The following is a 21,082-nucleotide window of genomic DNA, read 5'->3' as shown; positions in this document are numbered from 1 at the left end:
TTTCATCCCAATTCTCTAGATTTCAGCTTGAGTGCTTCGCCGTATTGTTATTTAGCGATTGTCGTCCCGAATGAAGGAACTGAAGGAGGAGAAAATGCTCACAGTCCTTTGGGTCCCAGGTCATGAATGAAAGACAGCTGGCTGATGTCAATGAACTCCATCTGAGAAAAGACAGGTGGAGACAACAAGAGGCTTCACACACTGACTCTCACGTGGACTAAAATCAACACACAACTCGGTGAGCAGACTGGTGAGTTCAAACATCCACCTGGAAACAACAAGACTCATCAAAAATCACCTAAGCGTGGATATTACGTTTTAATGATGCACAATATTATTTCATCAGCACACGACGGGAACAATGAGGCAGTTAAAGTAATGATGATGATGATACATTTTGATGTTCATTCCTAAGTCAGATTAAATGAAGATAACATTTAGGACACTAAAGCTTACATGTGTTTACTGAAAATATAAGATGGATCTGATAATATAGTCACGTGGATGTTTTCAGGGGCGTTGCTACAGAGCAGGAAGCTGCCCGGGGCCCTGAGATGAGAGGTGGGCCCCCCTTAAGAATGGCTGAATACGTTAGTCCACAGCAATGCATTTTTGTGAGTCAGCTAAGTGCAGATGAGGCGGGTGTAGGGCCCCTTGTTCCCTTTCCCCTGGGGCCACCGACGTCTTTTCAAACACTCCTGGTGTTTTTGATAATAAGTTATACAGAATAAAAGGAGCTCGGCAAAGAAAACAAACAGAAAGTATCGTCCTGCAGGTGTTTAAAAGATTAATGACCACAGTTTATTATGTATTCTCTAGAAAGCAAATAAGAAACTTCATCTTGTGTTTTTTGGCAGATCTGTTTTCGTCCAGGGCATCAAACCTGCGCTCGAGGGTTGTTTCAACATGTAGTAATGATATACTTCTCTCAGTGTGTTAACATAAAGCAGACTCAGTGCGATGGGTAAACACACGACTAGCTGGGTCAACACTCAAGGTTCCACCACATCATGCAGAGGGAGACGGAGAAAAGCATAAATCCCACCAAGAATATGATTTTCTGTTAAAGTCCCTTTCTGGTGTTTAAAGTAGACAACATCACACATTTGTGCTCATAACTATGGAAGCCTAAATTCAAACCTAAATGAGTTTAACCTTGACCTTGATGATGAGGTTATGTATATGTTTAGTGCTTAGTAGGATTACTCACAGTATGGTGATATTTGCGGTACATGGCCATCCTCAGCAGCTTGTTCAAATAGTCTTCTAATTGTTTCTGTAGGGACACACACACACATACACACACACACACTCGGTTTGGGCCACTGTGAGTATTTTAATGACAAAATCCATGCATGTAAAAACTGAGAGGCACGCACACACACACACAAACACACACACACAAACACACTCTCAGTGTTTTCCTGAATAGATATACAAGGAGTTAGGGTTAGGGACTGCCTGGAGAGCTCCTTGCATTAAAGGGATAGTTCACTCAATTTATGGACTCAAACACTTCGCCCACCACCTCCATCGGCACAGTGCTTAGTAGATAAAGAGGGAATTTTCATTTTGGGGTGAACTATCCCTTTAAGACATCACAATCGGCTGAAGGCGCTGTGACGTACCCTCCTGCTGGAGACCTGCTCGTCTCTCACCAGATCGTCCACCCCCCCTCTCGGCAGGGAGGGCATCTCCCTCACTTCGCTCTTCCTCACCGTCCTCCTCCTCACTGTGTGGCTGGGGCGGAGCGCGGGAAGAAAAATGTTAGATGTAAAGTAGGTTTATTTAGTCAAACACCTTGATCTAATAAGCAAAACGTTAAACTAATCACCTTCCAGGCTCAGCTTCTTAAGTAATATTTGACTTTCTGTCTAAATTGTGTACCTGGAACACTGTGCTTTTAAAATGCTAATCATTATTCAGTGTGTCTATGTACCTGTGTGTGTGTGTGTGTGTGTGTGTGTGTGTGTGTGTGTGTGTGTGTGTGTGTGTGTGTGTGTGTGTGTGTGTGTGTGTGTGTGTGTGTGTGTGTGTGTGTGTGTGTGTGAAACACTTTCACCAAGTCACTCATCTCCCATTTGGGAAGAAAGAGCTGAGGCTTAAATGTTCAATTCCAGATCAAGACTTGTTATTTTAGCTCAAATTTAGCACACCTCTTCATCAAAAGAATGTAAGTCAGTGCAACAAGCTGTGTGTGTTTCTTTGTGTTTGTACGTGTGCGTGTTCACGTGGGAAGGTCGATCTGTGCGTGTGTGTGTGTGTCGGCGCCAACCTGCGCGACGGCAGCGGTATCCTCATGAAGGTCTTGTACGTCCTCATCTCCCTGTGCAGGTCCATGAAATGTTTCTCCTTCCTCTTCACCACCCAGGTGAACTCGCCGTGCTTCAGCTCAATCTTAAACACGGCTGGCAGAGACTACACACAGACACACAACACGCAGGGGCGAGCAGCGAGTTAGTGTGTGTACGTGTTGCGGGAAAGTGCTTAGAATAGAAATGGTCAGGTTAAATGCTGCATTAGAAGGTTTTTAGTTGCTTAAGATGTGACACAAATCAAGCGTATTAAACTGTCACTAAAGCTGATATCATTCAGAGCATTCGACACGTAATTAATATGAAAATGTCATAGTTCCCAGAATAAAAACAACTCAGAATAAGGCAGGAGGAGCATTTCTAGCTTTGAAAGACAGGACAGCAGCAGCACCTTGTTGACGCTCCTCTGGTGCGACAGGTTGAAGCGGTCCTGAGCCGCCGTGGATCTCTCCACCTCCAGGATCCGGGCGATGATGGGCACGGTGGGCAGGTACACCGTGGCGCTGGCCTCCTTGAAGCCCACCGTGGCGTACACTGCTGAAAACGGGATACGACAGTCCCCTGGGAGGGAGGGAGGGAAGAGGAGAGGGGGCTGCTTAGTGTGGTTTCTCTTGCTTGTGCACGTGGGAGTAGCTCGGGCTGCGGAGGATGAGAGGAGGCTGCTGCACTGACGAGTCGGCCTTTGTTGCAGATCTCTGTGCTTTTCTAGTTTGCAGCGTGAGGGAAAATGCTTCTGTTTATTCTCCGGTAAAGTTTGTGAGATTTAAATGATGTAAAGAATACAGATCCACCCTTGTACTCAAGCACAGTTTGATTCCTGTTGAAATAGAATGAGAATTCAATTTGATCGCTCCGTAAGACGTGAACTCTAGATAATGTGCAGACAGTCAGGTTCGGTCATTCCCCGGACTTGGTCTGTGGAATATGAAGAATGCGGAAGGAGATCTTCCTGGTCAGATGCGAATCCAACAGGGAAAATCTCCAGAGAGCGTACAGGTGAGGGGTGGAGCCTAAAGGTGGAGCAGCTGGAGGCAGGAAATAACCTTTAAATTACCAAAAGCTTGCCAATCACCTCGTCTTTACAGTGTGACATCTTCCTCTACGTTCTTCTATGTGATGGCACCTTTTTTATCCTGATTTGTGTTCCTGCTGGATGCTCACATTGACTCACTCGGCCATTATCCAGACTTTTTACTCAGGAAACACTCTAAGCAACCGACTCGGACATTTGCGTTCGAACATGCAGCCCCTGTGGATCATGGAAGCAGCTTTACTCTTCCTTGTCTCCCCCTTAGAGACCCTGGGAACAACCCTAAGATGACAGACACACCTCTGGGCCTTATTTTCCACACACATCCTCTTTATGAATGACAAACCTGTTTCTTACTCAGACATGTCAGGTTTCCTCTAAATTGAATCTCCTCTTACCAAATTAGAGGCTTTTCATGCAAATAACTGCTTTGTTTGGTTTTAAATGGTTTCCCAGGTATTATTCACACTTATTGAGATTAAAATAATCACTAACAACAGAACCTAGGTCACACACACACACACACACAAAAACATACCTAAGTTTCCATCATAGTCGGTGTCCTCTCCTTCCCCCATATCCAGCTCTCTGGTGTCCAAGCTTTCCACAAGGTCGGCCATCTTAATGCCGTCGTGTGCGTCTGCGGCCGCCGCGGTGTCAGAGACTTCCGATTTCACCAGGTTGAGGCTGCTGGTCGTTTTCTGGTCCTTGCCCAGCATGCTTAGCAGTGAGCCCCCAGAGCAGGGCGCGCCTAGAGGAGAGAGCAGAGATCCTTTTAAATCATCTACGTGATAAATATAAACTCATTTGACTTTTAACCTTCCAGTGATCCTACTACACTGACTACTGATCCTATCAGGACCGGTTCCACAAGAACTGGATGCTCTATAATCAGAGTCACGTAGAACCACAGGTATTCAGACTCTAAATATGATACACAGATAAGGACACATTTCAAATGAGGCAAGACTTCAGGACACCTGAGCACTAGAATGATCAAGCTTACAAAATACAGTGTACCTGTAGAAAACCCATGTAGGCACAAGGAGCAGCAAGAGAACTGTTCCACCATGCAGCCCCCTTTTTCCTTATCACAGCTGAATAGCTATTACTTTTCACATACACATTTAAAACATGTATACACATAAAGTGAGAAATGACAGTTAATAAACCAAATTAAATGTCTCAGTAAGGTTTGAAACCAGAGTTTCAGCTCAGGGTTAATGCTGAAAGAAGTCACACTGAAATACTTCCCCAAAATCACTAACAAAAAATCTTATGCAAGAATATTGGGAATTTTCGAAACACCACATCTGACCTTGGTTTCTCAGTTAGAATATTGTTTGTTCTGGGATTGATTTGATAAAGGTCAGAGTCAGACAGTCAGAGGGTCAGAGACCTAACCACTGAGTAAATGATTTCCTGAATTGTTTCCCCTTCTGCTTGAGGCGCTGACTCTGACATTTTGAAAGACGAACACGGGCAGCATCTGAAACTGTGGCTTGGCGATACGCTCAGTAACTAAATTCTTCGGTGGTTTAATCACGTTGTGTGCTTCCTTCATTTTGTGCTTCCTAGTCATGCCCAGCACATCATCTACCCTCCAACCCACAGTTGAGGTGTGGTAAATTACTCTGGGATTTCATTTCCTAATAAATGACGTGTTAGTCATTATTGTGACACACATACAGTCTGACACACTGAGTAAAACAGTCCTGCTCTTCAATCAGATATGTAATCATGAGTTAAGAGACAATTAATCCCCTTTATTTCTCTTAGGTTGAAGCGTTGAGGAGAAGTTGATTACGACACCTTTAAGAATTACGTCATAGCTTCTGAGCACAGTATTTGGGAGTCGTTTCCATGGTGATGAAGCAACATTAGGGATATATGCAAAGAATCAGCCATTTACCCCTGTGTGACTATAATACGTCCACCTCCACCTGTGTCATGCTGCACAAACAACAACAAAGCACCAGTTCACACAAACAGTCAAATTACTCAGTCGTCTGCTTTAGTTTCACTTAAACCTCAACAATACACGCCTCTGAGGACATGTGTATTTGTATAAATAAATAACCATCTCAAAAACCTGTATAACGGGGATATTAAATCCAACTTTCGCTAAGCCCTGAGTGTGAGATCCTGCATCACTAAGACAGACAGGGTGTGGAACAGTTTCAGTAATCTGCATGTCATGGTCTTCAACCTTTTCTAGTTCCAGGGTAAAAAGAAAAAAGAAAAACATGAAACATGAGCCATGAAACAAACGTCACTCTGAATCAAGAGAAGAAAAGGAGACTCGGGAGGAGACAGGAAAGAAGAGACACAGCAGCTGCTGCAGCAGATAACACTCTGACAGGAGATTTTATAAGTGTTATGGAAAGTTTTTCTATTATTGCCATACATCACCGTGCACTCTGTCATCTGGAATTTAAATTTCAGTACTTTTTCCTCTCCGCTGTACATTAAAGGGATGGTTCACCCCAAAAATGAAAATTTACTAATTATCTACTCACTACAATGCCGATGGAGGTGTTGGGGGAAGTGTAGGGGGTTAAACAGCCTTGCAGCCAAATCCAATACAATTGAATTAAATGGTGACCAGATATTTTGCCTGATTAACATCACATACTGGGGCCACAGCTCCACAGGCCCCCATTCATTCTAGACTACCTCACCAGTGTCCCGCCCCCACACAACCTATCCTTATATTAGAAATGATCTATGATTAGAACCAAGCAATCAAAGGTAGTATGATGAGTTCGGTAATAATGTTCTGAATGTTACAAGTGGAACAGCGTGTTTTCTTGTTGCTTTGACGATAACAACACTAAAGGACGAGGTTTTTGGTGATTCATCAGATTTCCAGACTGTTTTCTCTGAGGCAGTTTGGAGCCGGAGCAACAAATCAATTGTTTCTGTACCGTCAGTGAAGGCAACACAAATCAAACACTCCGAGACTCACACAGGTTAGAATAGAATAGAACAGTGTCAGTGCATCACAACAAAACAGACAATAGTTAGAAAGAGAATAAGAAATGAACAAATATACATATAGATAGACAGTGAGATAACGTTTTGTTGTAAGTTTTAGATTATACAGTAAAGTGTATGAAGAGTACACAAGAAACTCGCTGACTATTATCTGTCTCAGGAGCGCAAAATTCTTCTGTTTGGAGCTAAAAGTGTTCGTGACGAGTAAGTAACACACAAGCCGCTATACAGCAGCAGCTCGACACCAAACATTCCCACTCAGCTGAACAAGATCCAACACGCTCGGAGAGGAGTCAGAGGAGTCACCAGCGGTGGCCGTGTTGCCTGAAGTGACAGCGTGTGTGTCTGTTTCCACTTGTCCCTGTGAAGTCTTCTCCTTCATTCATTTTTCTAATTTGGGCCTATTTTACTCACGCTCGGGCTTTAAACAATCATTGTTAGTTTCTATCAAAGAAAAAGCTGAGTGTGAATCACGGCCGTTGCTGTTAATCATGTACAAAACTAAATATTCTGCAACAACACACAATTCAAGTGGATTGTTCAGGGGTTTCTTCAACATGCCCATAACACTTGAAATTCTGTTATTGTGCAGTTCACACTCACAGGAAATTCCTGGACATTTGTTTTTCCCGTTCCCAGTCAGAGTTTTCTGTGTCAATGCTCTGACTTTCACTTTGCTCCGTCACATTCTTAACCAAACGGATAACAGGGTCGGAGAAGAGCTTTTTCCCACAGCTTCAAATGGTGACTTGTCTAAATTTGTGATATATGTGATACAGAGTGGACTTTTCTCCCTGTTTCCCCTTTTATGAACAACTGCAGGAAAACTTAAATGGTGAAGCATGGAGGCTTAATGCTGCATAATTTAGTTGTGCAGCAAGTTTTTACATCATCTACATGAAACATAAATTGACGAGAAGCGAAAGCAGCCAAAGAACAAAAAATGTAACTCAAAATGTCCCTTTTTGCTTGCATCATAACAAAATATTTGATGTTTGGAGACACAAGATGCATTAAATCATTAAATCCAGCGAAGCACAATGGCTGAACTTTTGTGCAGAGTGCGTGCAAACTCCAGGAGAAGTATTTATGACAGAGCAGTTATCTCCCTGCTCTAAGAATACCCATGACCCCCCACAGGCCTGACCCACAGAGAGGTCGACTGCAGAGGAAGCTGGATTTCTGCATGTGTAGACTCGGATGTCGCACACGTGCACAAACTCCGTCCACCCAGCCCGATGGGACCGAGCGGAGAGACGACAAGAATACGTGACGGTCCCTGGGAGTTTGGAGGAGTTATCTCTGTACTCCTGTCAACATGGAATACTTCCTGCTTCCTGTCCTGTTTCCATGGCGATGGTTGTAACAGCCAGCGAGCTGCGTACAAAGAGATATCAAGAGAAGCAGCTGAAGGAGCGTCCGCCTCTTCCTTTATGTGCCTCCATCCCTCTTGAAATGTGATTTAGTTTAGAATCAATAAGCCGTGAAATCCTGAGGAAGATATGGACAAAAAGAAAGTTGAGTGGGAGAAGAACTGTAGAGGTTTGATGGAGTTTGGCAGGCGGAGAAAAGCAAAAGATGGCATAATAAAAGCCAAGTGGAAACTGCCCATTCCTGTTCTGCATGTGACACATGGGAAATGTAGTCTCCTGCCACTGTCCTTATAACTGTTAAAAACATATTGCTACATCTTTCATGCAGCGACCAAATTAGATTTGGGGAACAGAGAGTGTCCCAAGAGAGAGAAAGTTTCATCCCAACTTCTCATAAGGTCTTGATGTACTTTTTTTACCCTGATTATCTACATGTTCACAGTATATATAATCTGTTTACCCTTTGTACGTTAGTTTTTACTTTACATTTTATATCTCCTTATAAGTACTGCATGCTACTTCTTAATACTTTCCTGATGTTAATTCCTGACTGCGTTCTTGCTGCTGTAACGTTGGAGATTTCCCCACTTCTCTTATCTTATTATGAACTTCTACTTCCCTGAAATATCCTAATTACTGTGTTTCTTTTGCATTAGAATAGGCCTTCAGGGACAAATAAACATGTTTTCAATTCTGTCTGGAGCGTCAGACGGCTTCACTGGAGTGTTTGGATTGTGAGAAGTGCCTCAGAGCAACTACAACAAAACATATTTGTTTTTAACTTAATAAAGTTACTTTAAATCTGCTCTTTTCTAATGGAGCGTTTAATAAGACGACTAATACCAATCCTTGACTTTCTGTTTAAAGCTGCTGCTGCTGTAGATTGTTGGTTGAGCACAAACACTTCAAGTGTTTTGGAAATAGCGAAAACATTTCTATTTTCTTTGTTGCCCGTGGGAGCGTTGACACCATTTTATGGCTGCATGCTAAAGATGAAGACAGAGCCAGGAGGCAATTATCTTAGCTTAGCATAAAGACCGGAATCTGCTTTAATGAAATCCACCCTCTAAGCAACTTTACAGATCCCTCATTAAAACAACAATCATGTGGTGGCTCCATATTGAACGGACAGACTTGTCTTTGGTATTTATAAGTTTATTATTTATTAAAGTATATTATGTGTGCAAAAAACGATTCCTTTAATTCACATGCAAGTAGAAGGTTGTCCTACATATCTTTCAACTTATTGATTTATTAACAAGTCACCAATTATAAATGTCGAGACTTTATTATGAGTTATTATAATTGATGTTTGAAGTTTAATATTAACTCCTGGTTACACAGTATTGATCGTGGATTAACACCCATCAATACTGTGGAACTAGGAACACTCAATGGAGTGATTCATCTGTCACACCCATTCATGTCCCACTGAGACGGCAGGAGCCAGGACGATGTCGGGCAAGGTGAGCTAGTTATTGTTCAGGCAACACAAGTTGTTGTGTTGTAGTTGGTGTCACCCAGCCTCCTGAGATGATATATAGAACACAACACTTCCCTCTGTGGTTTTGAAATAAGAGACGACGCACTGGTCGGCCTGTTTTTCTGCAGCAGATTCTCTGGTTTGTCTTTGTTTGTGCTGAACTGGAAGGACCCATAAGAGACTCATGGGAAGGAAGACAAGGTTACTGCGACCATGTGTTATCTCTGCTGTGAAGCTGCTGCCGTCCAAAATTTAAGTTTAGCTCGGAAGTTGAATGTCTTGCAGCCAAAACTCCCGAAACTCTTTCGTTTTATCACAAATTGTATTCCACGATAATATGTCACGCAAAGGTAGGAAGTGAATTGTGAGGACTCGGATCTAGTCTGGGAAAGAAGTGAGAAGTTATTTCTCTCTGTCAGGCGGGATCCCTCCATGCTGTGGCTGCTGGAGCTGAGTTGAACCCTCATATGACCTCTTAATCAAATCCATAAAGTCTGCAGGGAAACAGGGTGTCCCTGCAGAGCTGCATGGAGAATGGTTAGATTTCCAGGAATGTCAAGTTATTTTTTTAATATCTCCCTAAATGCAAATCAAGAGTCATGAATTAATCCCTGGACACGGGTGAAAATGTAAAAAAAAGAGAAGAAGAAGCTCTATCTCGCAATGTTAAAGAAAGTGAAATATAAATTCCTGAATCCATATCTAAAATGAATGGGTTCTTCCCTAACCCACACCACATTCTACAAACAGGTTTTGTGTTGATCCGCCCAAGAATTAGTGTGTAATCTTGATTAAAAACAAACAGACACAGAGATGAAAGCATAACATCCTCGGTGGATGTAATGACTCTATGTATAAAGTCAAAAAAACACACAACAGTAAATATCTAAGCCACAAGAAAGAAGTAAGGCAGTTAAAGAAAAGGCCTTAAAACAGGTGAGCGAAGACCCCCAGAGAACCACGTGAAACAGGAAGCAGAACGCATCTTTACAATTCCTGTGTGAGGATTGTCAAACCCTCAGAGAACACTGGAGGCGGACAGAACATCTATGTCAACACTAGCAGAGTCACTGATTAAACCGTCGAGTGTCGGGAGGAACACAACTCGCAAGATGCATCATCTATTTATGGTTGTGCGACGACGACCTCCACATTTACACAGTGAAGCTCCTTTTATGGTTTTAAAGACCTCGTGGACTCGTTGTTCTCTGGGCAGCAGACGACCCTCCCTCCTTGCTAATGTGCACACGCGTCCGCACAACATCGTAAAGACAACGCAAACACGGCCTCAGCGTTCGCAGGCCGTGCGGTGCCAAGCTCTCCGTGGCACAGATGGTACGAGGCTGAGGAGAGAGAGAGAGAGAGGATGGAGGGAGGAGTAGCAATGAGAGAGGTCTGTGACACCTCTCTTTCTCTGCCCACACTAAAGCTGCCTATTATGTAATCCTTCACACCATGGATGGATGGATGGGGGGGGGGGGGGGGTCGTTAAAGAGAGGCAGAGAAAGCAAGACACACAGTAGAAAGAGAGAGAGAGAGGGAGCAGCGGTCGTCATCATCCAGTGGCATTCTGCTGGCAGTGACACAAGGAAACATTGTACTGACGGAGCGAGGGAACTGCTTCTCTGTCTCTCTCTCTCTCTCTCTCTCTCTCTCTCTCTCTCTCTCTCTCTCTCTCTCTCTCTCTCTCTCTCATCCAAGCCTGACTCGGCCCGATCCAGGCAGCCAAGTTTGAGCCTGGAAATTACCAAACCATGACTCGTCTGCCTGGCCTGCTGAAGCGACTCTGACTCACCATAATTACAGAGAGTCTCACCCAAACAGTCCATTCATTCAGATGACAGCCTCAAGCACTGTGAGGCCTCTGTGGCAGTTTGGTCCCTGAGATTTCTTTCTGCCTCTCCAATGCAACAAGAGTGTTTTTTCCATTGTGATGGCAAAAGCACTACAAAACAATCATCAGCTGCGTGTGTTTCCATTAACTTTGCACCAGTTCATCCACACAACAGCCTGCAGAGAGGTTGAGCTAGAACTACTTTTAAAAAAGTAAAACTACCTTTCTGTGGATTATCTAGGAACACAGGGATATTACACACAGAAAAGATGGGCTGTTGAATATTTATATGTAATATCTCCAACGGCATAAAGTTTATAACCTCGACAGATCAAATCAATCGAAAATCAATCAAAATTGAATTTGTATAGCCCATAATCACAAATCTCAATTTGTCTCATAGGGCTCAACAAGGTGTGACATCCTCTGTCCTTAACCTTCCCCCCAAAAATGCAATTGAGGGAAGGAGAGGATGAATTTTTGTTCAAATTATTACAATTTTATGAAAAAAGATGCACATAAAGTCATCGCTGTTCCTGATTGGAGGGAGACTGGGTTCAGTCGAGCTGTAGCCTGGATACAGTGCTGAAGTGTCGGCTCATCATGACTGTCAGGTTTCTCTGTCATTTTAAAGTCTAATGATTTGGCGCAATACAAATAAGTATAATAATATAATATAATAAAGAATTTAACTGAACTGAAGAGAAACCTGGGCTTGTTTTCCTTTCCCTGTTAATGTGGAGTAGAAGGCAGCTCTGGGATGGAGGAGGGCCTCCTTGATGGCCTTCATGATGATGATGATGATTATGATGGTGATGATGGTCTTTAAAGTTAGCAAATAAAGTCACCTAAATGTCCTACATGTAAATAACTTACAGTTTCTGGCACAGGAAATTAATTGGAGCTGCAAACGAGCCAAGAAATCAGCTCCTAGGTTTAAAAAATGGAGGAAGCTTTGATACGTGGACAAGAAAAATATTGTTTTCCTACAAAGACGTCAATCCTTTCTACTTTTTGCATGTGATGGAGTCGACGTCCTCTGTATTCTTAAGTCAAAGCAGTGGCTCCTTCCCATGTGTCTTCACCACGGCAGCAGCAGCTAAAACACTGAGAGCGTCTGCTGCACAACAATTAGACGTAAACCTCTTATTTAGAGAGGGATCACTGAGAGAGCATCAAGAGCTGAGGATTTGGTGAATCATGCATCTTTAAAATATCAGCTCGGAACAGTTTCATGATGCAGCGGTCAGTCAGAGCCGAACCGCTCTCTGTGCTCACTATAACGTCTCAGTCAGTGTTTCGTACTTCTTTGCCTGCGCGCTGCGATCAGGGTTCAGGAACATCTGTAACCGGGTAAGCTGCAGAAAATATCCTTGGGTTGCACCATGATTATTATTATTATTTAGAGTCGTAGGCAGAGCGGTGGATCGATTGAAGCACGTTGGTCTTAACACATAAACCTGACTCCTCCTCACATCTGCTGACTGCCACAGTTATTCAAACGTCTCCACCAGTTCACTGAACGCAGTGTTAACGTCATTCTGGATTCATTAGAGCCGTAACAAGCAAAGCACTATCTTCAGGCAGAGCTAATGGATCTTTATTAAAAAGGGCTATTTTTTATTTTAATCTACTTTTAGTTTTTTTATGACTGTGGGGAGAGCGAGTGTACTCGTACCATTTAAGGTAATAAAAGGAGTTTGGTAATCTAGGATCGACACTTTAAAAGCATAAAGGCTGGGCATTGGTTCAAGCAACACAGCTAAAAATAACACAATTTACAATGTGTGTGTTTGATTTACAGTGTGTGAACAATCAAGCTTTGACAATGATAAGTAGTAGTTGTGGCACCAAGGCGGTGGGGGCCCCCCCGAAATCAAATTCTGCTAAGGGCCCCATAAAGGCTAGGGCCGGCTCTGGGTAGGTTGCAATGACAGCTGCACTAACAGTTTGCTACTGTGCAATCCCAAAACATCATGTTCAAATTACCCACAATTCCCACAGGGGCCGAGAGCCGACACAGACACAAATGTGCGGCAGTAAAAATACTTCAAATACTTCCCACCCTTCCCGAGAAAGAGGATGAACTCTGCGATAAACTTTAAAATCCTGTTACATAACTTTATTTCTTGAACTTTGAAAAAAAAATGGTTAACGTGTGTGTGATGCATGTCAATCATTAATTGACAATCAACACACAGAGGATGGCACCACATGGAACGGGTCGATGAAGTTAAACACACACACCACACACGCACACACACACACACACACACAGATACACACTTGGAGCCTGAGGCAGGAATAACAGCAATAGCTCAACAGAGAAGAATTGAGGTCGTTGACATGAGCAAGAGGAAAGAGTGCTGCATGCCAGAGGTCAGGATGGTGAAAACAGAAGACGAAAAAGAAGATGAAAAAGAAAAAGAAGAAGAGAGGGAGAGAGAGGTGGAGAAGGAAGGTGGGGGGGAGGCAAAATATCTCCCATGACATTCCAGCTGTAGCTTCACAACAGGGTGTGAGAGGAGGAGGTAGGGGGACAGGTCTGCTCTCTCTCTCTCCCTCTCTTTCTCTCTCCCTCCCTCTCCCTCTCTCTCTCCCTTTTCCTCTCTCTCTCACACCTGTGCAGTGACAGACAACACTTGGTTGCAGTGTTTTCATTATGGAAACCTACACTGCTGAAGGTGAAGAGCCAGGATACTTGTGTGTTGCTGCCATGATCAGACACAAAGATAAACCTGTTGTCATGTTGGATACATATTTGCTCTGTGCAGCAACACAACAGAGAGACACACACACACACACACAGCTCCATGTATGTTCCAATGCAAATACACAGAACAGTGCATGAGAATAAGCAACACATGATCCTACTTGACAACCCCACAACTGAGGAGCGTCTCACACAACCAGCACACACACACACACACACACACACACACACATAGACACAGAACAGTAGCATGAGAATAAGCAACACATGATCCACAACTGAGGAGTGTCTCACACACACAGAGGCACATATCACACCCCCCAGCTCACACATACACATACTATGGACGCAAATAGAATAGAGAAGACACACACACACAGACACACACAGACACACACAAAGAGGAAGACTTCACTAACCTGCTCTGTCTGTGGACGCACAGCCCACATGTTGTGTTATCAATCAATCCACTTGGCTTCACTGTGTGGACAGCAACACTAACACACACACGCCCACACTCACACACAGTCACACCAGTCTGTGGAGCTGCAGACACACAAAAACTCTGAGCTGCTTCTCTTCTCCAACTCTGGAAAGTGTGGCTGACAGAACCCAACTCTCAGAGAGGGAGGTGTCCGCAGAACTCCGGGCCAATCAAAGCAGTAGGTTCCGCCCACCGGCCTCTCTCATTGGAGGAAACAAGGAGCATTGGTGTTTTGTTGAAAGGAGGAGGAGACATTGACGCTGGCCCCGCCCATTCTCTCACAGTTACTCTGCTCTGATTGTACTAAATGTGGGTGTGTGTGTGTGCGTGGGTCTATTTTGATCTGCACAATAACGTTGATGAATATATGCAGTAAATAATAAGCTAAATAATCATAATGTGTTTGTGTCAATTTAATAAAACATACTGGGTTGTGTAAAAGAAGAGAGAGAAGGAGGAAGAAAACAATAACTGTTGAATTAGGTGTAGTTTTATGGTCAAATAAACCTGTGTATAAGATAAGGTAAGATAACTTAATATAAAATACGACTAATTAAGATAAGATAAGACCACACAAAATGGGATAGAATAAGATAATACAGGATAAATTAAGACAAGATAAGATAAATAAAGATAAGATAAAACAAGACAAGATAAGATGTTGATAAGATACAACAAGACACGATAAGACGAGATAAGATAAGATATATTTTTTTAAATTCACTTAGTCAGTCATGAGTTAGACAAGAGAACACTTGAAAGCAGAAATAGCAGAAAAGTAAAAAATGGGATTTAAAAAAACAAAAACAATGACATAACAAATAAATATTAAAAAACTAAAAATAACTGTCACTACAGACAAAAATATGATTCGCAGACAAACACACTTGGGTTAAATCTCACCTGTTAATTAAATCATCTATTATTACTAAAATAAATTAAAGTACTCTCATTTTTTCAAGTCTTCAATTAATACAGATCTCTTCCTCCATCTTGTGGCTGAATGGATGTACTGCACCTCTCATGGCCGGAACACAATCACTCACCAAGCTGTCAAATATGTGTGTGTGTGTATGAGTGGGTGTGTGAGTGAGTGAGTGAGTGAGTGTGTGTGTGTGTGTGTGTGTGTGTGTGTGTGTGTGTGTGTGTGTGTGTGTGTGTGTGTGAGTGAGTGAGTGAGTTTGTGTGAGTGAGTGTGTGTGAATCATTATGACAGAGACTTTACCCTGTAATCTACCACCACACCTTGGATGCATAGTCCAGACAAAATGTCTCCAACACAATAGACAACACAACCAGAGATACACTCAACCACAACCCACCGGAAATACAAGAGTGAAACTGCAAAGCAATACCATCATAAATAGTGTTTCATGTACTGAGCTCATTCTGTTCTAAAAGGCTTTTTGCACATCTGGTTTGAAACTGGACGGCATTTTCGTTATCTCAACACATGCAGGCCCATGAGACACAGTTTGATCACACAAAATGTTAGAAGTTCACAGGCTAAGGGTTTCTCTTGAATATTAAAATGGGAAATGACCCAAATACACACAAACACACGCTAACAGTGGCACAAACACACACCCACATCTGGAGTCTGGACATACAAACAACATCACATGACCGGCGACAGATATACGAACCAGATGTGATGAAAAGGTCTCACAGAGGCTGTGGTAGACACGTCCGTCCTCACCAGTGTCCTGCTCGTGATCTGTTCTCTCTGTCTCTCTCTCTCACACACACACACACACACACACACACACACACACACACACACACACACACACACACACACACACACACACACACACACACCTCTCTCTTCATGATTCAGTGCTCATAAACATAATGGTATCTGCGGGTAAACACGGCACAAAGGGCAGAGAGATAACAATATTTGAAGCAGTGGGATCACATCACTGCCACACAACACAAACAGAAAGACATAGCCGCTCTAATTGTGATGAGATTTAAATCACAGTTTGCTTTAACCAGTGAGGCCTCCAGCAGGCTGATGAGAAAATAATCAACAGTTTAATTGTCTCTAATGATATAATCCTGACAAAGCAGCCAATAAAGCTATAATTCAACCACACTTTCACATTTCCTGGAATTGATGTATCTGTTTTTTGAACTTAAATGTCTCAGAAGGTTGTTCTACACATCAACAAGTTAAATCCAGTCGACGTGGAGTGAAAGAGCAACAGATACGTTAACACCACTCTGACTACAGCCTTGTTTGCATAGAAACCACTTGAGTGTGTGGCCTCCAGCGGCAGCTACACTCAAGTGGTTTCAACTCATGGCAACTGAAATCAAATCATGGCATCTTCTATTTCACATAAATGTATTTAGAACATGATTAAAGAAAAAGTTATGTTGTTTATATTGTATTAGCTCCACTACAGGAGGTTGTGTTTTTAACCCCTGTTATCTAAATTGTTGGTTTGTGTGATTGGTTCTTTCTAATCTCATGACTGTCAGTTTGAATCTGGCTGCAACATCAATACTCTACTTATAATGTGCATATATTGGAATTCAAACATACAAACCTGCAATTAGCATTCTTTGCATTAGAATAGTCAGCAGGTGGAATTTGATTTTTGATTTGAATACACATTAATAACCTGCACTCTTATTGCATAAACCCGGATCCTGTCCTCGTCCTGCAGAGGCCTCAGAGGAACCTGGAATTAAATCCGTCCTCCAGTCTGGCTATAATGAAATTGAATTTGTTGTGATCGTGGAAATTAGACTGTTGCGTCTGGGCAAGAGTGCAGCTCTGAAATACGATTAATTAAAAGATGTGACCTTTCTGTCTGGAAAACCTGCAATTTCACAACCTTCACCCCAAGTGACTCTATTCAAATTTGCATGATTTTAAAATGCAAAAAGTCAGAGCGGATGTTATGTCTGGTCATAAGGGATAATTGAATTTTCCTCTCATCTCCTGTTCTTCTGGAGGATCAGTTCAGTTCTCTTGGTAAACACACGTATTTATTATTAAATTGATCAGCATTAAGCCCCGGTAATCACTTCCCTGACATCTCCTGTAGATGGCGCTGCAGCACTGACTCCCTGTGGAACCCCCCCACCACTACCACACAGCATCATCAGCATCATCTCTGTGTATACACTGTTTTGCGCACTGGGAGTCTTGGGATCCACACACTGGATGTGCACCATAACCACAGGTGCGGATCTGGAGAGACGAGGTGCATTTCTCCCTCACTCTCAACTTCTCTCCTTCACTCACATCTTTTTTTTAAGGATCTGTTTTAAATGATAATGTTGAAAACGCGTCGTTCCTTCTTGGTTTTTGTGACTTTCATGAAACTGTCTCCGTTCCGCCACAGGGTGGTCGTCTTCACGGTGGTGGTCGTGTACCCGGTTGTGTTCGGCTGAGTGGGATCTCAGTGCAGATGTGCACTGCTGCTGCATCAGTACGACCCTGCCTCTGCTGACTGCTGCAACACAACCCTGCTCCACTGGTTGTGTGGTTTTTTGTGTGTGTCTGGCCGGTGATGGAAACTCTTTGGGACTTAGTCGCATGATGGATCATCGTGTTTTCATTTTCTGGTGACCACCACAAACAGAGAGGACGCGAAGAGAACTTATCTTTAAGTTATGTTATTTGCATCTTTAGATGATAGATGTTGTATACGTGGTTTCCTTTCTCTTGTTCTTGTCTGTTTGGTTTGGAATACACTTTGAATTCATCCAGCAGGTAACTCTTCTTTTGAACCAAACATATTGGACCACTTCATAACACACTTCTCTAAATGACAACATCTTCCTCAACATCATTTTTGAGCCCGGAGTTTTGAGGAACACTTCATTGTAAACAGGTTTGCATTGCGCGCAAGGATCTTGGTTTTACGCACGGCTGCAGCCTCTCCTGCCCTCGGTCGTCGCCTCCCTGGATCATGGGAGGGAGGCTCAGCTCCACCGGGCTGGATGAGTCCCCCCCCCGGGGAGCCTTCAACACTCAGGGCCAGGCGCGGCCCCGTGAATAACGGTGACAGCATGCCCACTTGGCCCAATCACTCGGAGTGCATCTCCCGCAACTGCAGCTGGGAGAAGATCCCCAACGCCACTTGGAACGATGAGTACGTCCAGCCTCCTCTCAACTACTACTCCATCCCTCTGCTCACGGCCATCACCACCGCCTGCACGCTGCTCTTTCTGGTCGGCATGGCCGGGAACGTCATGACCATCTTGGTGGTCACCAAGTACCGGGACATGCGCACCACCACCAACCTGTACCTGTGCAGCATGGCGGTGTCCGACCTGCTCATCTTCCTCTGCATGCCCCTGGACCTGTACCGCATGTGGAGGTACAGGCCCTGGCGCTTTGGAGACGTGCTCTGCAAGCTCTTTCAGTTCGTGTCAGAGTCGTGCACCTACTCCACCATCCTGAGCATCACTGCGCTTTCAGTGGAGAGGTACCTGGCCATCTGCTTCCCGTTACGCGCGAAGGCTCTGGTGACCAAGAGGCGGGTGCGCGCCCTCATCCTCCTGCTGTGGACAGTGTCTCTCCTCAGCGCCGGACCCGTGTTTGTCATGGTGGGAGTGGAACGGGACAGCATGGGACCGTTCGGCGAGGACATGAACGAGACGGGCTTCTCCTTGGAGGTTGGGGGGGACACCCGGGAGTGCAGGATGACGCACTACGCCGTGGAGTCGGGTCTGATGGGCGCCATGGTGTGGCTGAGCTCCGTGTTCTTCTTCATGCCGGTGTTCTGTCTCACGGTGCTCTACAGCCTCATAGGCCGGAGACTGTGGCAGAGACACCGGGAGACGAGCATCAGCTCCCGGGTGGCGCACAGGGACAAGAGCAACAGGCAGACCATCAAGATGCTGGGTGAGTTGGGAGAGAGCGCCAATTACGCACGGTGCGTAAAGTGGTTCAGAGTTGATTCATAGATTATTTGGAGAAGAAATATCAGCTAATAAGTAAATTGAAGTCTGTGTTTTAGCTTTAGTATCAAGCCTCATCTATAGAAATTACAATTAACATTTAGACTGAGCCCCTTTGTTTGAGCTTGATCCAGCAACTTTCATCCAATTACTTATGTTCCCTTCTCTTCAACATCTCCCCTTCCTCCTCCTCTTCATCATCCTCCTCATCTTCCTCCTCCTCCACCTCATCATCATCCTCTTCATCATCCTCTTCCTCCTCTTCATCATCCTCTTCATCATCCTCTTCTTCTTCCTCCTTCTCTTCCTCCTCCCCTTTATCATCCTCTTCATCATCCTCTTCTTCTTCCTCCTCCCATTTGTCCTCCTCTTCATCATCCTCTTCATCATCCTCTCCCTCTTCCCCTCCCTCCTCCTCTTCATCATCCTCTTCCTCTTCATCATCCTCCTCCTCTCCATCATCCTCTTCATCATCCTCTTCTTCTTCCTCCTTCTCTTCCTCCTCCCCTTTATCATCCTCTTCATCATCCTCTTCTTCTTCCTCCTCCTCTTCCTCTTCCTCTTAATCATCCTCTTCATCCTCCTCCTCCTCTTCATCATCCCCTTCATCCTCCTCTTCTTCATCCTCTTCATCATCCTCTTCCTCCTCCCCTTCCTCCTCCTTTTCCTCCACCTCCTCATCATCCTCTTCATCATCCTCTTCCTCTTCATCCTCCTCTTCCTATTCCTCTTCCTCTTCATCATCCTCTTCCTCCTCCCCTTCCTCCTCCTCTTCCTCCACCTCCTCATCATCCTCTTCATCATCCTCTTCATCATCCTCTCCCTCTTCCCCTCCCTCCTCCTCTTCATCATCCTCTTCTTCTTGCTCCTCCTCTTCCTCCTCCTCTTCATCATCCTCTTCTTCTTCTTCCTCCTCCTCTTCCTCCACCTCCTCCTCATCATCATCCTCTTCCTCTTCCTCTTAATCATCCTCATCCTCTTCTTCCTCCTCTTCCTCTTCCTCCAGTGGTAGTGGTGCTGGCCTTCGTCCTCTGCTGGTTGCCGTTCCACGTGGGTCGCTACCTGCAGTTCCGCTCCCTGGACGCTCCGTCTCCTCTGCTCTCGCTGCTGTCTGAGTACTGCAGCCTGGTGTCGGTGGTTCTCTTCTACCTGAGCGCCGCCATCAACCCCATCCTCTACAACACCATGTCCTGGAAGTACCGGGGCGCAGCGGCGCGCCTCTTCGGCCTGGCCGACAGCCAGCCCCAGCGGGGCCGCTCCGCCAGCACCATGAAGGGAGACGGATCCAACAGCTGGACGGTGTCTTCAGTCAGCTTCTGAAGTCGCACTGCACGACATATCATGCGTAAAGATAATTACCACAAGTTGAAAACATCAACCTATGAAAGCCATTAACGCTCTCAGGCCGAGGAGCAGCTCCAGGCTGAGACCAGAAGAACCAGACACAAGCCTGAACCACAACAAACTGCAAACCTCAGATCCCAGCTCTGTCAACAAGCATCAAGAGAAAACCCATTATTTTTTCAAAGCATTTTCTTGATGGATTCTCTTTTCTTACAACTCACTCAGCAGCATAATGAAGAGCATATCTGACGGAATGCCAACACTCACTGTGGCCTGAAGTGTGTGTGAACAACATGGATGCACATGCTCCTACACTAACAGCATAGACATTTACAATTGCCTTATATTGTATTCATATTCTGGATGACAAAGAAAGCACTGTAGAACTTGTGGCACTGCACCTGTACCCTAGGGGCACAGGTGCAGTGTGTGTGTGTGTGTCTGTGTGTCTGTGTGTGTGTGTGTGTGTGTGTGTGTGTGTGTGTGTGTGTGTGTGTGTGTACTGTATCATGCAAAGTATCATGCTTATGAATGTGATTCGAGTGTGAAGGTGTATAATGTTCCTCTGTATGTATTACATGCT

At 44.3% G+C, this 21,082-nt stretch overlaps 2 protein-coding genes across 2 annotated transcripts in view; one reads left to right on the top strand and one right to left on the bottom strand.

Moving 5' to 3' along the window:
• The window catches only part of pld1a (phospholipase D1a), a 30,225-nt gene extending 15,901 nt beyond the window's left edge, over window positions 1-14,324 (bottom strand). The window contains exons 1-7 of the mRNA XM_061082462.1: window positions 14,165-14,324; window positions 3,884-4,096; window positions 2,707-2,876; window positions 2,276-2,418; window positions 1,629-1,740; window positions 1,211-1,276; window positions 103-161 (exon numbers count right to left, since the gene is read on the bottom strand). Coding sequence (XP_060938445.1) covers window positions 103-161; window positions 1,211-1,276; window positions 1,629-1,740; window positions 2,276-2,418; window positions 2,707-2,876; window positions 3,884-4,064 — 731 coding nt within the window. The 5' untranslated portion in view covers window positions 4,065-4,096; window positions 14,165-14,324. The remainder of the gene's footprint in view (window positions 1-102; window positions 162-1,210; window positions 1,277-1,628; window positions 1,741-2,275; window positions 2,419-2,706; window positions 2,877-3,883; window positions 4,097-14,164) is intronic.
• A 3,937-nt stretch (window positions 14,325-18,261) lies between these two features.
• On the top strand, window positions 18,262-20,475 carry ghsra (growth hormone secretagogue receptor a). Its single transcript, XM_061083263.1, has 2 exons — window positions 18,262-19,099; window positions 20,162-20,475. Exons 1-2 carry the CDS (start codon window positions 18,262-18,264, stop codon window positions 20,473-20,475), a joined length of 1,152 nt encoding a protein of 383 aa, XP_060939246.1.
• The last annotated feature ends 607 nt before the right edge of the window (window positions 20,476-21,082 follow it).

Source organism: Limanda limanda, chromosome 12, assembly GCF_963576545.1.
Source record: "Limanda limanda chromosome 12, fLimLim1.1, whole genome shotgun sequence".
NCBI classification, from domain to species: domain Eukaryota; kingdom Metazoa; phylum Chordata; class Actinopteri; order Pleuronectiformes; family Pleuronectidae; genus Limanda; species Limanda limanda.
The sequence above is the reverse complement of the archived record's forward strand: the minus strand, read 5'-3'. Positions and strand labels throughout refer to the sequence as shown.

Bases quoted from the DNA above. Each gene is read 5' to 3' on its own strand.
- ghsra (XM_061083263.1), top strand. From the start codon at position 18,262: ATGCCCACTTGGCCCAATCACTCGGAGTGCATCTCCCGCAACTGCAGC. The intron at 19,100-20,161 runs GTGAGTTGGGAG...CTCTTCCTCCAG, and splicing joins GCAGACCATCAAGATGCTGG to TGGTAGTGGTGCTGGCCTTC.